This window comes from Aspergillus ambiguus (assembly GCF_047715705.1).
Source record: "Aspergillus ambiguus strain CBS 117.58 unplaced genomic scaffold BDV59scaffold_19, whole genome shotgun sequence".
Classification (NCBI taxonomy): Eukaryota; Fungi; Ascomycota; class Eurotiomycetes; order Eurotiales; family Aspergillaceae; genus Aspergillus; species Aspergillus ambiguus.
Window position 1 is genome coordinate 162,425 of NW_027395532.1, and position 15,807 is coordinate 178,231.

Below are 15,807 nucleotides of genomic sequence, written 5' to 3' on the forward strand. Positions count from 1 at the left end.
TTCGCGGGGGATAAGGGGGAATCCGGAGAATTGGACTAGTCAAGTCCAACTTCCACGGTCGATAAGGGGATAAGCCCGATAAGGAGAAATTGATATCGCCGACACTGCATTCAGCGGACGCCGTCCAGCCGATTTCATGCAGCTGATGGAAGTCCGACATTGAAGGCGCATTTGGCGGTGAGGGCAAAAAATAGCGGTGATGCGTCTTCCATACCTCCATGGACAGCCATCGTTTCAGCCTGGGCAAGGCGACGAGTAATCGCTCAGGCTGCTGGCGGTTGAACCCCGGAAGTATCCCTGGACTCCCCTTTTTTTTGTTTTCATCCAGTCTGTTTGACTATCGTCCGGACTTCAGCCCAGAACAAGGAGCCCTCCGGAATTACCAGATCGGTTGATTGATATGACCAGGAATCCGGTAGATAACCTCCTAGCCAGTGTCTGGAAAGGTTTACTCCTAGTAGATGAACCTGGAGATTAGGATCACCCTTCGTGAATGAACCTCTACGGTTCATTGATCGCTTACTGCGGCCTGAACAGCCAGATGGATAGTCGCATTGCTGACTGATGATCTCCTTCGGGACGGGCGAGAACGGAAGGAGATCGATGGCTGGCCATGGGACGTCGCAACTCTAACTAGAATTTTTATTTTTATCTCGAGTTTTTCGGCGAAAATTCTTTTCTTTGTCATTGGTTTTATTTTTATTTTGTTTTGTTTTTAATTTTTCTAGTCGAGATGGTCGAAATGGTGGGCTGCGCCACCCAATCTGGGAGTTGATCTGATGGTGGCGACAGAAATAGGACGGGAATCTGCACCCCTACACGGGGATGGAGACTAAACACGGTGGATTGGCTGCGTTGTTGCATCCCCGGATTCACGGCTGTCAGGGACTGGGGGTGTCCATTATTCTAACTCGTCAAGAGTTGAAGGATCAAGGGATAGGGTGTTGAAATAATAGGAGTGGGTTTGTCACAGCCGAAAAGGGCGAAGTAGCCAGGGATGTTGATTCTACAATGCTAGAATAGATATTCCTGGATATTAAATATTAACAAAAATAAGAACGAAAATAATAATTAATCCGAGCGATCAGGGGCCGAGATTGTTTTGATGTCGACATCCAAGAGGTAGTTGGATCGCCTCAGGCAGTACTCGTAGGCTTACATAGGCATAATTCTATCGTCATATATGGGTAAGACTCCAGGCAGCCATCGTACCTATTCTTCTCTTCTTTTTGTGTCTTGACTCTCCGTCTCATCTCTCCATCCTCATCGACTCAGCTCCATCGTCTTCCATCTTTATTCATCTCTATTCATCTCATCGATTCATCCAACTTATATTATTCCCTCCACCAGCCAATCAGCGCTCGCAGATTGACTAACGCAGCCACAGGCCCTATCGGGTTGGTTGATTCGACTGTCATCGCCACTAAACCGTTTCCGGTACTAGCGCGGGGCCGTATTAAGAAGAAAAAATTTTTCTTCTGCTTGTCGGGCGGCAAAAAAGGAAAGGAAAAAAATCAGGGCCACAGAAGTGATAAATATCTTTTGCCCCCATCCACCTCTTCCCCTCCTTCTCTCCTCTTGTCCCTCCTATACTCTCCTATCTCTTCTATCCAAAGAGGTTTGGTCCTCTCTTTTCATTTTACTTATCTTTTTTCTTTTTTGTCTTCGGTTTAGACAAAAACAAAAGGATAGAAATTTCTCTGGCCAGTCTAGAGCGTTTTCTGCGTTGCCAGTTCAGACGCAGTTTCGTGGGCCATCCCCTCTTGAGATACCCTCCTAGAACGTTTTACTTCTCTTTTTACTTCCCTTTTACGGTCCCTTTTTTTCAAAATGCCTGCTGTTGATGTTTCCTCCGTTCCTGCTGTCTCCGGCAAGGAGACTGCTCAGGCCGTCGCTGTCCTCGAGGATCTGCTGAAGAACCTGAGCGTTTCCGCCTCTGCCGATGAGGCCCACGCTGCCAGTGACAACCTGGCTCACTACTTTAGCGGCCCCATCCCCGAGCAGACTCTGCCCCTCAAGTACGTGATAGAATCCCGCTCCAAAACATGTTGGAAAATTTCGCCGAGACTAATATGCACTCAATAGGGCCGTCGAGGCTTTCAAGAAGCAGCTTGCCAACAAGAAGGATGCCACTGCCCGTGAGCGTGCTTGCCAGGGTATCCGGGCTATCGCCTCCCACGCCACCATCGCCCCCGGTGTCGAGCCTCACCTTGTCTCCCTCCTTCGCCCCGTCCTCGCCGCTGTCGGTGACAAGATGGTTCCCGTGAAGCAGGCCGCCGAGGGTGCTGCCATCGCCATCGTCAAGGGCATCAACGGCAACGCCGTCAAGGCTGTCCTCCCCTCCGTCCTCGAGTCCGTTACCGAGGCCCAGAAGTGGCAGGAGAAGATGTGCGCTCTTGAGTGCATCAACAGCCTGGTCGAGACTGCTCCCGCCCAACTTTCTTTCCGTGTCCCCGATCTCATCCCCGTTGTCTCTGAGGCCATGTGGGATACCAAGTCTGAGATCAAGAAGGCCGCCTACGCCACCATGGAGAAGGTCTGCGGTCTGATTGTCAACAAGGATATGTAAGTTGCAACCCGGACGTGGAATTAAGAATTGGCGGGGTTGAAGCGGGTGGTAGTTGGTCGGTACTTCACCGCCCAATTTTCTGCCGCTCACGTTTTTGCCCAAGCCCTAATTTGTTCCGCATCCCCATCGTTTAGATGCAAATAACTAATAATTCGATAGTGAGCGCTTCATTCCTGAGCTTATCCGTTGTATCTCCAAGCCCGAGAACGTCCCTGAGACCGTTCACCTTCTGGGTGCCACCACTTTCGTCTCCGATGTCACTGGCCCCACTCTGGCCATCATGGTCCCCCTGCTTGACCGTGGTCTCGTTGAGCGTGAGACTGCCATCAAGCGTAAGTCTGCTGTCATCGTCGACAACATGTGTAAGCTCGTGGAGGACCCTCAGATCGTCGCTCCCTTCTTGCCCAAGTTGATGCCCGCTCTCGAGAAGAACTTCCAGACCCTGGCCGACCCTGAGGCTCGTGGCAAGACCAAGCAGGCCTTGGACACCCTCTCTCGTGTCGGTGATGTCAAGGATGGCAAGATCCCCGAGATCTCCACTGCTGGTGACATCGCCACCGTTGCTGGCATCCTGAAGGAGATCCTCGCTGAGAAGTACAAGGCTCAGGCCGAGAAGTCGGAGGCCGTCATCAACTACGTTGGTGCCATCGGTGGTCAGCTCGTCGATGAGAAGGACGCTGAGGTCACCAGCTGGACCCAGAACGCTCTTCCCTACATCACCGCTATCGTTGGTGAGGAGGCTGCCCGCCCCATTGCCGAGTCTCTCCGCAAGAAGGCTTCTCCTGACGCTGCCGCTGCCGACGAGGTTCCTTCCGATGAGGAGGAGGGTGAGGATCTGTGCAACTGCACCTTCTCTCTCGCCTATGGTGCCAAGATTCTGCTCAACCAGACCCACCTTCGTCTGAAGCGTGGCCAGCGTTACGGTCTCCTTGGTCCCAACGGTACCGGTAAGACCACCCTCATGCGTGCCATCAACAACGAGCAGCTTGAGGGCTTCCCCAAGAAGGACGAAGTCAAGACCGTCTACGTCGAGCACGACCTGGACGCTGCCGACACTGAGCAGACCGTTATTGGCTGGACCCTGAAGAAGCTCCGCGAAGTCGGTCTCGACCCCAAGCAGGAAGAAGTCGAGGCTAAGCTCGAGGAGTTCGGTTTCCTCCGTGAGCAGTTCGAGGGCCCCATCACCTCTCTCTCTGGTGGTTGGAAGATGAAGCTGGCTCTTGCCCGTGCCGTGTTCGAGGCTCCTGATATCCTCCTCCTGGATGAGCCTACTAACCATCTTGACGTGCGCAATGTGCAATGGCTGGAGAACTACCTGTGCACTTCTCCCTGCACTTCCATCATCGTGTCCCACGACTCCAAGTTCCTTGACAACGTCATCCAGCACGTCGTCCACTACGAGCGCTTCAAGCTCAAGCGTTACCGTGGTACTCTGAGCGAGTTCGTCAAGAAGGTTCCCTCTGCTCGCTCCTACTACGAGCTGGGCGCCTCCGACCTCGAGTTCAAGTTCCCCGAGCCCGGTTTCCTCGAGGGTGTCAAGACTAAGGCCAAGGCCATCATCCGTGTCACCAACATGTCCTTCCAGTACCCCGGCACTCCCCGTCCTCAGATCCAGGACATCTCTTTCCAGGTGTCTCTTGGCTCTCGTATTGCCGTCATTGGTCCCAACGGTGCTGGCAAGTCTACCCTGGTGAACGTCCTCACTGGTGAGCTGGTTCCCACCGCTGGTGAAGTCTACCAGCACGAGAACATCCGTATCGCCTACATTAAGCAGCACGCTTTCGCTCACATCGATAACCACCTCGACAAGACCCCCTCCGAGTACATCCAGTGGCGTTTCCAGACCGGTGAGGACCGTGAGACCATGGACCGTGCCAACAAGATCGTCACCGACGAGGACGAGAAGGCCATGGACAAGATCTACAAGATTGAGGGTACTCCCCGTCGTGTCATCGGTATCCACTCCCGTCGTAAGTTCAAGAACTCCTACGAGTACGAGTGCTCCTTCTTGCTGGGTGAGAACATCGGCATGAAGAGCGAGAAGTGGACCCCCATGATGAGCAACGACAACGCCTGGATTCCTCGTTCCGAGATCATCCAGTCCCACGCCAAGATGGTCGCGGAGGTCGACCAGAAGGAGGCCCTCGCCTCCGGTCAGTTCCGTCCTCTGGTCCGCAAGGAGATCGAGCAGCACTGCGAGCAGTTCGGCCTTGATGCTGAGCTTGTCTCTCACTCCCGCATGCGCGGTCTCTCCGGTGGTCAGCGTGTCAAGGTCGTCCTCGCCGCCTGCTCCTGGCAGCGCCCCCACGTCATCGTCCTGGACGAGCCTACCAACTACCTTGACCGTGACTCCCTCGGTGCCCTCTCCAAGGCCCTCAAGACCTTCGAGGGTGGTGTTGTCATCATTACCCACTCTCGTGAGTTCACTGAGAACCTTACTGAGGAAGTTTGGTCCGTTATGGATGGACGCATGACCCCTAGTGGACATAACTGGGTCCAGGGTCAGGGCTCTGGTCCTCGTCTCCAGGAAAAGCAGACGGAAGAAGACACGTTCGATGCCATGGGCAACAAGTACGTTTCCCGAGGCCTTTTTTTCGGCCTCAATACCCCCATTTGCAATCGAGATATGCTAACTAGCTTTATAGGATCGAAAAGGTCGAGAAGAAGAAGAAGCTTTCATCCGCCGAAGCGCGTAAGAAGAAGAAGGAGAGAATGGCGAGACGGCAAGTATCCAGGGACAGAGAAGATATTCAGGATGCTAACTTGTCTATAGGAAGCGTGGAGAGGAGGTCTTCAGCGATGAGGACGACTTCTAAAAGTGACAGCTTTGTTGTTGATTGCTTGGTTGGTGTTAACGTTGCTCATAGATGTAATGATCGAATGAATTCCAAGTTCCTTGTGTTGACCATCGTACAATCCGTCAGCGTAGACTTTGGTATGCCACAAGGCTTTTAACGTAGATAGTAAATATCGAAAGTGTGCTACTGATGTGAAGTTATACAAATGCCGATGTTGAAGCTATATCGGACGGGAGCAGGGCTGGTGTTGATCACGTGATGGCCCGGCGTATTGGAGGACTGGCACGCCAACACAAGTCTTCCGAACTTTAAGATGTTTAATCAAGCTTTCCTGTATGCGTTTCAGAATCTTTCGTCCCATTATATTTATCCTCCTATGACCCATGTGATCCTCTCCCGTTGGTTGAGTTCTTTGTGGCTCATGATGGACGTAGGGTTACTCGCCGTACCATCGCTTTCGGGGCCTAACATAGTACCTCACGTCGCAGGTCAACTGTCATCCAGTCTCCGATGAACGGTCATTTGAGCTGTATGATAAGTTTAAATTGCACCCCGGTAGCGTGCATCCTCCCATGGATGTCATTGCGAACAGCGCACATAAAGCTTTCATACACCTTACTCCCCATCGTTATCAAACAAACATGGTAAGATCTTCGAGTTCCATACACCCTTTCGCAAAATTGCTCGACTTCAACAGCCTACCCATTGTACCCTCTCATTTGAATCACCGCGTCTCCCGAGATCCAGCCAACAAGCAGCTTTTCGAAACCCGACAATGGACCGACAACGCTACGGAGATTTCGTAATTATCATGTAATTGCACTTGTCTCTGTGTAACGCTTTCGTCCCCGCTAGCTAAGTGTTCGGAATCTTCCGGTCCATTGCCCCAAACTGTGTCTTTGTGGGAGCATGTAGTACTGTCTCAGTCTGTTGGCGTGTGAGCGAGGACTATAGCATAATTTTACGCAGGACCCCTCCTTCAGGTACAGATCCGACAAAGATTTATAGCAATCTACATCCCTCAACCCGCATTTCAAAGCGCCGTTAAGTTCGAGACAATGCAGTCGTACTCCTCATCTGACGCCTTCACGGCCGCCCGGTGCCATTCCACTTGTTGTTGGAGCTTTTCGATCTGGGACTCAAGTTCCTGACGGGCTGTTTTCGTTTAGCACTCTGGTATTTGAGCCTGCCGTTCTCTATTCCTACCATTGCAAAAGGCTAGAAGTCCTCTACTGTAGATTCGCTACCAAGGTTAGGTCCTGCCTGAATTTCAATAGAGATCCCAGGAAATTATAAGATGACCGGGAATAGACATACTGTGGTTTCCTTTTCCAAGACACCTCCGACAAGCTTTTTGCCGAGGTGGAGGGCCATATACAAAACATTCGCTCTTGGGTAAAGGCATGGCAAGCCTTGAAGATGTCAAGGGGCCAACGCAGCGCATGCCCAAATATTCACCCTTGGGATTAATTGCGGCCTTCTACTTGTCGTTATCGTCGAGATACCTTGTATAAGAGAGCCCAGGATTCAAAGATATGCTCTCTCCTTTGGGTCTATCGTTGGATTATCATGACCCTTTGCCCATTACACGTAAGCCTGGGAACGTGTAAGAAAAAAAAAATACGAAAGGAAGATGTATTTTACATAGGCGGAACGGTCTGTAGCGTCAAATATGCTTTTAAATTAGTATGTGAATAGAAATAATACCATTCACCCATGGGGAAGTCAATGAGCATGCTAGTTTGCTTACTCTCTCTGATATATCTTCCATTGTGTATAAAACAACAAATTGAATATTAAATATGGTTTTGAGAAGACCCACTTCACTCCAAGCAAAAGGATGCATGCAGAGTAATAGCCAAAGGTAAGCATTTTGAATGCTCAAGTCTGAACTGATCGTTTCCATGAGACCTTGCCTTCTTAGAGTCAACGTACATAAATGTCATTAATAAGCTACAGATCCAAAATGAATATACACTTCCCAGTACTGCGTTACGCTGATTTGTGAATCCAAGATGTGGTCATTATTTACCAAGGAGTACTTCTATCAAGGGGATTATGAGAGTTAACAACGCCCCACATTTCTTGGCACGTCCGAAGGGTGTCGCCAAACCCCACGTCAAGTTGCTCAGCCCAGATTCAATTAGCACAGCATTGCACAGAACAGTACAATGGCAGAATTTAGCTTTAAAAAACCAACCATCATCTCACGGTGTCCTCTGGTACGTATAAGAATTCTTCCAGGACGCAGCGACCCAGGTTGGCTAACGATATGAAGGACACGAAAGATGCAAAATGGAAACGGCTAGTCAAAACGGTCTATGAGGATCCGAACGGGGTTAGACGGACATGGGAGTCGGCTGAGATGCAGGTACCCAACCCTTCTCCTTGCCGTGTTCGTGTAAGACGATTGTCCTCATCGATATGAACAGGTTCGGCCAGTGGACAGCCCGGTTGACGGTGTCAGTACAGTCGCCATCATAGCCAAAAGCACCGGCCCCGAAATTCTCTTGCAAAAGCAGTATCGGCCTGCACTTGACAAAGTGGCCATTGAGATCCCGGGTGGTTTGATCGACCCCGGGGAGTCTCTCGAGCAATGCGCACTGCGTGAGCTCAAGGAGGAAACAGGGTATGTTGGGGTTGTAGACCGCACGAGTGGTATTTTGTTCAACTGTAAGTGTGATGATCTATTCTTCGATGAGTATTTGCTAACAAGTGAAGCACCTGGGTTCTGCAATAATAATTTCAATCTCATCTATGTCACTGTGGATCTTTCTCTTCCCGAGAATCAAAATCCCACCCCACAGTTGGAAGAAGAGGAGTTTATCGAGTGCTTTACGCTCCCCGTGCCATCACTATTCTCCCAGCTGAAAAGCCTCCAAAATGATGGATACGCCATCGAGACCAGAGTGGTTGCCCTTGCAGAGGGTATCGAGATGGCAAGGAAATGGGGTCTTTAAATCCATTGTTTACAAGAAAGTAAAATTAGAGATCGGATAGACACATAGGCTTAGTTGCTACTATAAGAATGAGTTGCTGATGAGTTATGAAGAAATGGCTATAAATTATTCCGCCCGTCATGCTCGTCATAGCTGACGATTGGTCACAGCTGAATGTGGCGTCAAGTTGTATATGAAGCAATCTCTCCGCTCCGTGCCTTCCCCGTGCCTACCACCGCTACGCTAATTTCTGACATCCGATCATGCCGGTGTTGGGAATTTTCGTTGGGAAATGTGTCCTTTGCCAATATTTATGATGCTCATAATCTAGGATGACAGTATCTCAATGACGATTGCTCTCACATTCACCCTTGAACATAAACAGCTCGGCAGACTCACTGGCCGTCTGATCGATCGCCAACATGCTGATGGACAGCCTGTGACTGAGCCTGTCGTGCATTTCCGTTCTATTCCCTATGCCCCCATCCGGGCCCGTTTTGCCCAGAGCACACTTCTCGATCGTATCCCTGATCACTTTGATAGTCGTCCTCATTGCGATTTTACACAGCATGGTGCTGCTTGTCCGCAGGTTCCACAGCCTACAGGCAGGGGTAGTGCGACAGGAGGGTTTGTACCTGGTGAAGAGCCAGTCACCTATGAGGAGAAGACATGCCTGAACCTTACAATCTCTGTACCTGCGAATAATTTTCTCGACGAGTCTGGCCCATCACGTCCTAGAAGACTTCTCCCAGTGTTGGTTTATGTACATGGTGGTGGTTTCATCGAAGGCAAGGGGCATGTCAGTGTCCTCCATGATACCACGAAGATGACAGAATTGGCAGCCCGGGAAGCCATAGATGTAGTAATTGTGTCTATAGGATACAGACTGAATTGGCAGGGTTTTATTGCTTGTTACGACCTACTCGACGAGGCGAGGGAGAATGGTGAGCCCGCATTTAATTATGGGTTACGAGACCAACGTAACAGCTTCTTCCGGGTTCGGAAACACATTGCAGGCTTTGGAGGTGATCCAGACAATATTACAGCCTTTGGAGAGTCAGCTGGAGCATGTTCACTCTTTATACATGCCTGTTCAGATGTGCCCCTATTCCGCCGAATCACCATCCAGAGTGGCTCGCCCAATGCCATAAGTAGCTGGACCCTTGATGAATTTGATGCACATTATCACCGTCTGTTGTCATATCTCGGCATTGCAGGGGCGACGCGTGCAGAACGGCTCATAGCGCTCCGTGAGGCGCCAGTTTCGCGCTTGATTGACTTTATTCGAGAGAACAACGTCACCACTATGAAGCCCTTTCTCGGGCCTGAGGGCGAGTTCTTTCCTCAAAGGCCCTTCTGGGCTAACCAAGGCGAGATCCTAGCCAACTGCTCGTGGGTCCACGAGCTCATGATTGGGGATGACTCGGGCGAGGGCCTTGGGTTCATGCCACAGCTGAAGGACACGTATGCTGAGCGGTTTATTACACGAGTTCGTACTATCATTGGTGACGAGTCTGCCAGCCGTGTGCTTGATGCATACTAAATACATGAGGGTATGGATGAGGGTCTCTTCTGGCAACGTGCCATGGTTATTATAGGTGATTTGATTTTCTCTGAACCTACGCACTCAACCGCCGTCTCAGTGGCGCGATCGGGTCGACAGCGTGTGTATCGCTGGCAGTTTGGTCTGCAAAATCCTTTCCCCGGATCAATTTTCTCCTATACCACAGGGCATCATTTTTTCGAACTTATGTACCAATTTATGACCCTCACAGCGCGTCTTCCTACGGACCGGAACCATTTTCTTCGGCGCCAAGCTGAGCTGATGGCGCGAAGTTGGGTTCGGTTTGCCAATGGACTCCCACCAATGCCCGATGCAAAACCATATGACCTAGATGAAGGCAGCATCATGATCTGTGATGTGCTGCAGGGATGGACAGTTCGAACAAGGGCAGAGGATGAGGCAATGAGTCAACGTGACCCATGGGGTCCACGACGGTATCGTCAATGGGACATCTTGAACGAAGAGCTGAAAAGGGCAGGCCAGGCCAAGAATGGAGCTGGCTCAGACAACGAAAATATTGAGGCAACGAGAAACCATTTACTGGCGATTGATGCACTGGAACTGTACGGAGACCAACTATAGACTCTTGCGGAAAGTTTTGCGAGGATCCAAATTTATTGTCCACTGCTGTGATGCTGCAGTGACTACCTCAACTCCTACAATTCTGTTTGTTGTTAGTATCAATTTCTGATGATAAAACTCGTGTAGTTTGGTCAGACGCATCGGGATGTGCGACAGGGACGCAACGTGTTCCAACCTGACTGCAACCCATATATGACTGGCACTGAAGCCATATCTCCGTTAACACCGGGCAAATATGACTTGATATGACTTCTCTTAACCATGGTCAATCCCGGGAAATAATTACGCTCCACTTTAGTGCTGTCCATATTTTTACCCTTTCATGAAAATTGTCAATGTCGCGATCGCCGGGGGCACAGGAGCTGTTGGCCGAATCATTCTCGAGGTCCATCGATGGCTCATCGCGCCACAACGCGTTTATTCACACCCGAAAGGTACCAACCTCATCAAAGGAGAAGAAAACAAAAGCCTTGTAAAATACAGCCACTAGTCACTAATACTACGAAAGTCTTCGAATATTCCAAAAGGATCTATCACGGTCGATTATGACAATGTCGATCGTCTGACTTCAGTCTTAGAGGGGCACAAAATCCATACGGTGATCTCTGTTTTCGCAGTTGAAGGTGACTCTCTCGCCAAGTCACAACTAAACCTGATCGATGCTTCCATTAAATCTAAATTCACAAAGAGGTTCGTTCCAAGTGCTTTTGTCATTGGCTATTCTATGGAGTAGGTCATGTGGGTACTATCTAGTAATATTGGCTGACTAGTCCAAGCGCTTTGTGTGTTCCTACCTCAACTCGAAAGCTACTTCAGAGCCATAGATGTGCTTCGAAAATCACAGCTGGAGTGGACTATATTTGTCAATGGCATTTTCTTCGACTATTTCGGCCCTCCGTCCATGAAAAGTTACCTTAAAGCCAACGTCTTCGCAATTGATATTGCGAACCGTGTCGCTGCCATACCGGCGATGGTAGAACTCCGGGTACCTTAACATATACGTTTGATCTGGCCCGTTTCGTGGTGGCGGCCCTTGATCTTAAGGTATGGCCAGAGGAAAGCCGGGTCATCGGAGATACAGTGACATGGAAGGAATTTGTTGCGCTTGCCGAGGTGGCTACAGGTCAGTCTTCTATCAAGTGGTGTCTTCTCTAATGGACATGCAGCTCAACATTATTTAGGATCAAAATTTGATGTTACTTATGACACAGTCGAGAAACTAGAGAGATTTGCGATTACCGAGCTGCCTGGTCATCGACTCCTGTATGACCGCTTTCCGAAGAAGGCTTTCCAGTGGTTTATGTCAATATTTGAGTTGTATTCCGCCGATCGAAGCTTATGCATACCTATCGATGGATCTTTGAGTGAGCGGTTCCCCGGTATTAGACCTCTCACAGTCCGTGGGATGCTGGAAATGTATTGGAGCAAGTGATAAATGCGGATCCGTGGGCCATTTTTGCGTCGGATCAGAGCCCCACTCTTATGACAGGAGAGGATTGAATGCAACGCAAAATGTACCAAAACATACCAGCAGGAAACTACCATTTACAGCACTTTACGCAAGCTTAACAAGCTACGCGAGGGAAGAGATCGGTTTGATGAAGGAGCGTGCCCTCCTAGATAGATGGTTGAACTATCTGAAAAGGACAACTGGAGATAAGCAGAACACTCCAATAGTTACCTCTCACATAGCAAATGGAATTGAGATCATACTTATATTCGAAGTTTTATTGAGCAGAAAATGTTGTAACTGTGTTTCAAAGCGCTTCCAAGATGGTATTAAAACTTGCGTAGGCCACATGTGCCTTAATAACAGACAGATAATTCGGTGAAGATCCCTTCTAGCCAAATTGTCAAACATATCTCTGAGTACGTTTTCTTTTCCGTACGCACTTTTTTCCATCGTGCGGTTTTGGCTGTTCTGGCTTAGGGTCTGCGGGTTTGGGCTCAATATTTTTGAGATCGTCGTGTTTTTTTGGTTCGTAGCCTGGAGGCTTGGGTTTGCTGTCCATAGGTTTGTAGTCCTCCCAGCATCCATGCTTGCAATCGCTGCACGTTCGCTGAACGGAGCAACACTCAGCAAATGCAAGCAAGGATTCACTCATAGGCTCAGCAGGGCACTTAAAACATCAACATCATTATGTCATTAACATGAACATTCTGGGGTAACTCACATCATGTCCCGTCATTTTCAATTTTGGATACAAATTGCAACACTGCGTTGTTAAGTCCAGGTCGATCTTTCCGCCCGCACCACGGCATTTGCAGCTTTTTACGAGAGCAGCACTATCAGATCAATTAGTGAAGTGTTCTCCAGTTCTTGACTTTTGTTGCACACATACTTTGCTACCAACAGCAAAAGAAACCCGGCAATCTTCATGTTTGAAAGAACGCTCCGTTAATCACGGCCTTTTTGCAATGATATCGACAGCAAAGGGACCTCAAAATGCTATTAAACTGGTTATAGCTTCGGAAATGAAGGGTGAGGTAAAGATAGTTGTGATGCACACCTATTTGAACCATTATAGAACAAAGAAGCCAGGAACAATATTTCCGCAATAAGCTTGCCATAGTGCATGCATATTGTTCATGCCCTAGTCCACCCATGTTGCCACAGTGCATCACCACTATCTCTATAAGGATAAAGAATGCTTGGTCCGTTGTACCACAAGCCATATATGTTCAAACGGGCAATTGTCTATCATTTCACCTCCTTTTTGAATAGTGCCATGACAACCTTGCAAGGCAGAATTTCAGATTATAGTTCCGACAGATGGGCGAATGGCCTTAGCGCGTTCAGAATTTTTTTTAACAAATGGATCGATCTCACATGTGCTTTTCCGACTTATGGATAGATCCTAATAACGAGCACATGGCACGGGATGCCGAGCCCTACCTGAGCGGAGAGTCAACATCCGGATCTCTAAGGCTAGGACGGTTGGAAATCCTCCGACCGAAGCTGTCTCATCGAATCCAGATGCCGCGGGGATAAAATTGCCAAGGACAGGACTTTCGTTCACAAGTTCCGCGGCATGTCTTAATGCCGCGGAGGATGTCGCGCCGTGTCGGGATGCTAAGCCCCACACCCATTATGATCGTCCCCATGGGGTGCTATCGTGAGCACATTCCATACGCCCAATACATAAGCCAAACATATATGGTCAGACAGTCCTAGGCGCAAAGCCTTGTTTGGACCGTACCGCGCGCAATATACAATGACAAGTGTCAAGGTTGTTCCCGTCAGTCCGCCACAAGGCGAGAAGAAGCGTCAAGCTCGGGTATGGCCATGACCCCTTATTCCCGGCAATCAAGAGGCTGCTACTAATCTGGCGTCTCGCCCAGGCAATTCCTCCATGGGTTTCTCTAATCGCAGGTGGAACCGCAGGAGGTATTGAAGCTACTATAACTGTCAGTGTTTCTCTACTTTAATTACCTAAGTAGACATTCATCTTACCTCTCTCCAGTATCCGTTTGAATTTGCCAAAACAAGGGCGCAGCTCTCTTCTCGATCCGGCGCGCCGACCCCCAAAAACCCTTTGACATTGATTGCACAGGTTGTGAAGAATGAGGGTCCTGGAGCCATCTATACTGGATGTTCCACGCTGGTCGTAGTATGTTCAAGAAAGAAATCCAGGCTATCGCCCGTGGCTCATCGTGTGACTGTAGGGTACGACTGCAAAAGCTGCCGTCAGATTCCTGTCATTCGACACTATCAGAAACCTTCTCGCCAGAGACGACGGCTCTCTATCTGCTGCACGAGGCATTCTGGCCGGTATGGTGGCTGGCGCAACAGAAAGTCTTCTCGCCGTTACACCCACAGAAAGAGTGAAAACTGCATTGTAAGCTCTCCATCGCCGTCTGGACAGAAGTACTAGCTAAATATTCTTATCAGAATTGACGATGCGAATGGGCCCAAGCGCTTCCGCTCTACTTTACACGCTACGAAGCTCTTGGTTCAAGAATCGGGAATCTCGGCCTTGTATCGAGGTGCAGTGTCGACAACAGCGAAGCAATCAGCGACTTCAGCTGTTCGCATGGGCACTTACAACTTTCTTAAAGAAACAGCAAAGTCCCACGATATCGCCACTGGTCCAGTAACGACCTTCGGAATAGGTGCCATTGCGGGAACTGTCACAGTCTACGCTACGCAGCCATTCGACGTGGTGAAAACCAGGTCCCAAAGCGCACACGGTGCAAAATTGGATGAAGCAATCTCAAGTGTATGGAATGAACTTGGAGCTCGGGGTTTCTGGAAAGGAAGTACTATGAGACTTGGTCGGTTACTTTTGAGCGGTGGAATTGTCTTTTCTGTTTATGAACAGGTCGCGCAGCTTCTACAAGGAAGCTTAAGCAAATAAATAACTGTTATAATTATGTTTTATATGTGTATAGAAAGAATTTCTTACTGATATAGAGTTAATCATCCTCTGGAAACTGTGTTGATGGTAATACATGGATATATGTGCTCACAAAATGGGTCCTTGTCAAAAAGCATTAGTCCAACCAATTATTTCGTTGCATACACAAGGGTCATATGATCGGCATTTCGTTGGAGATTTTGCTTTATAGTGGATTCGTTTCTTCGAAAGCGCAAAATTTGCACATCATTTTGAAGTACCTAGGTACCTACCTAGGTATGTTCTACCCCTTGTTCAGCATTACCATGAAACACTGAATGGAAACATGGCAATTTATAATGTGAGCGGGGTCCCCTGGCTCGGTAAGTCCTGTTCTTGCCTTTGACTCGAGCCTCTGTCTGAATATCATTTAGTCACTATTAATTGGTAAGATACACTGGTGTGCTCATCCTCATCTATAGAGCAGGAATTTTCTTCTGGGACATCGGTCATGCTGTACGAAAATCCACCCCTTATCATCGAAAGCCCTTGTTATTGCACATTCCATCAATCAGAGGTGTAACTAAGGTATCTGCTGCGGTCAGCATCCGAGCGGTAGGTAATCACCTGCTGTTAAGGTCCAGGCCGACTCGTGTCATTTGTGATAATAGTATAACTACTCTTCATCATTCTTTTCTGTCCAATGCGGCATTTCCTGTCAGTCTTCCATTGCACGCCGTGGATTCTATAATCCACGGGAGGTTATCGGCCGCGTTCCTAACTCATTAGGGCAAGGTCATTTCATTCATTAGTAGATGTTTCTTGGAAGCCTCTTGGTATTTCTTGGTATACACCTACCATAGGCGTGCACCCCGCAAATGCGGGGTATGGGGTAGCTCTCCAAGAAATCTTGAGATGGGAGTTTATACTCCGTCCCCAGTCGTACTCGGTGGGAAGATGCACTATAAAGAAGCATGTCCAAAATGTGGATCTTGCATTGACTATCACTTTCATCCCT

General features: G+C 49.0%; 6 protein-coding genes across 6 annotated transcripts; 5 read left to right on the forward strand and 1 right to left on the reverse strand.

Moving 5' to 3' along the window:
• The first annotated feature begins 1,493 nt into the window (after positions 1-1,493).
• On the forward strand, positions 1,494-5,721 carry BDV59DRAFT_179991 (putative translation elongation factor eEF-3). The gene is made up of 5 exons (XM_073689985.1): positions 1,494-2,018; positions 2,086-2,565; positions 2,729-5,140; positions 5,215-5,292; positions 5,343-5,721. The coding sequence occupies exons 1-5, from the start codon at positions 1,831-1,833 to the stop codon at positions 5,383-5,385; spliced, it is 3,201 nt and encodes a 1,066-aa protein (XP_073547216.1). The 5' UTR covers positions 1,494-1,830; the 3' UTR covers positions 5,386-5,721.
• Positions 5,722-6,400: 679 nt separating this feature from the next.
• Positions 6,401-6,741, reverse strand: BDV59DRAFT_202593 (uncharacterized protein; the record flags this gene model as incomplete). The annotated part of the gene is made up of 3 exons (XM_073694076.1): positions 6,401-6,522; positions 6,574-6,610; positions 6,685-6,741. The coding sequence occupies 3 exons, from the start codon at positions 6,739-6,741 to the stop codon at positions 6,401-6,403; spliced, it is 216 nt and encodes a 71-aa protein (XP_073547217.1).
• Positions 6,742-7,509: 768 nt separating this feature from the next.
• On the forward strand, positions 7,510-8,426 carry BDV59DRAFT_179993 (NUDIX hydrolase domain-like protein). Its single transcript, XM_073689986.1, has 4 exons — positions 7,510-7,589; positions 7,646-7,738; positions 7,800-8,040; positions 8,089-8,426. Exons 1-4 carry the CDS (start codon positions 7,539-7,541, stop codon positions 8,325-8,327), a joined length of 624 nt encoding a protein of 207 aa, XP_073547218.1. The 5' UTR covers positions 7,510-7,538; the 3' UTR covers positions 8,328-8,426.
• A 226-nt stretch (positions 8,427-8,652) lies between these two features.
• On the forward strand, positions 8,653-9,849 carry BDV59DRAFT_202595 (Alpha/Beta hydrolase protein; the record flags this gene model as incomplete). Its single annotated transcript, XM_073694077.1, has 1 exon — positions 8,653-9,849. The coding sequence occupies one exon, from the start codon at positions 8,653-8,655 to the stop codon at positions 9,847-9,849; it is 1,197 nt and encodes a 398-aa protein (XP_073547219.1).
• Positions 9,850-10,959: 1,110 nt separating this feature from the next.
• BDV59DRAFT_179996 (uncharacterized protein) lies at positions 10,960-11,677 on the forward strand. Its single transcript, XM_073689987.1, has 3 exons — positions 10,960-11,142; positions 11,229-11,575; positions 11,634-11,677. The coding sequence occupies exons 1-2, from the start codon at positions 11,112-11,114 to the stop codon at positions 11,444-11,446; spliced, it is 249 nt and encodes an 82-aa protein (XP_073547220.1). The 5' UTR covers positions 10,960-11,111; the 3' UTR covers positions 11,447-11,575; positions 11,634-11,677.
• Positions 11,678-13,606: 1,929 nt separating this feature from the next.
• BDV59DRAFT_208216 (mitochondrial carrier domain-containing protein) lies at positions 13,607-14,810 on the forward strand (the record flags this gene model as incomplete). The annotated part of the gene is made up of 5 exons (XM_073695162.1): positions 13,607-13,730; positions 13,795-13,860; positions 13,917-14,063; positions 14,119-14,291; positions 14,345-14,810. The coding sequence occupies exons 1-5, from the start codon at positions 13,668-13,670 to the stop codon at positions 14,808-14,810; spliced, it is 915 nt and encodes a 304-aa protein (XP_073547221.1). The 5' UTR covers positions 13,607-13,667.
• Positions 14,811-15,807: the final 997 nt, after the last annotated feature.

Bases quoted from the DNA above. Each gene is read 5' to 3' on its own strand.
- BDV59DRAFT_179991 (XM_073689985.1), top strand. From the start codon at position 1,831: ATGCCTGCTGTTGATGTTTCCTCCGTTCCTGCTGTCTCCGGCAAGGAG. The intron at 2,566-2,728 runs GTAAGTTGCAAC...ATAATTCGATAG, and splicing joins CTGATTGTCAACAAGGATAT to TGAGCGCTTCATTCCTGAGC. The intron at 5,293-5,342 runs GCAAGTATCCAG...ACTTGTCTATAG, and splicing joins AAGGAGAGAATGGCGAGACG to GAAGCGTGGAGAGGAGGTCT.
- BDV59DRAFT_179993 (XM_073689986.1), top strand. From the start codon at position 7,539: ATGGCAGAATTTAGCTTTAAAAAACCAACCATCATCTCACGGTGTCCT. The intron at 7,590-7,645 runs GTACGTATAAGA...AACGATATGAAG, and splicing joins TCATCTCACGGTGTCCTCTG to GACACGAAAGATGCAAAATG. The intron at 8,041-8,088 runs GTAAGTGTGATG...TAACAAGTGAAG, and splicing joins GAGTGGTATTTTGTTCAACT to CACCTGGGTTCTGCAATAAT.
- BDV59DRAFT_179996 (XM_073689987.1), top strand. From the start codon at position 11,112: ATGCTTCCATTAAATCTAAATTCACAAAGAG. The intron at 11,143-11,228 runs GTTCGTTCCAAG...GACTAGTCCAAG, and splicing joins AAATCTAAATTCACAAAGAG to CGCTTTGTGTGTTCCTACCT.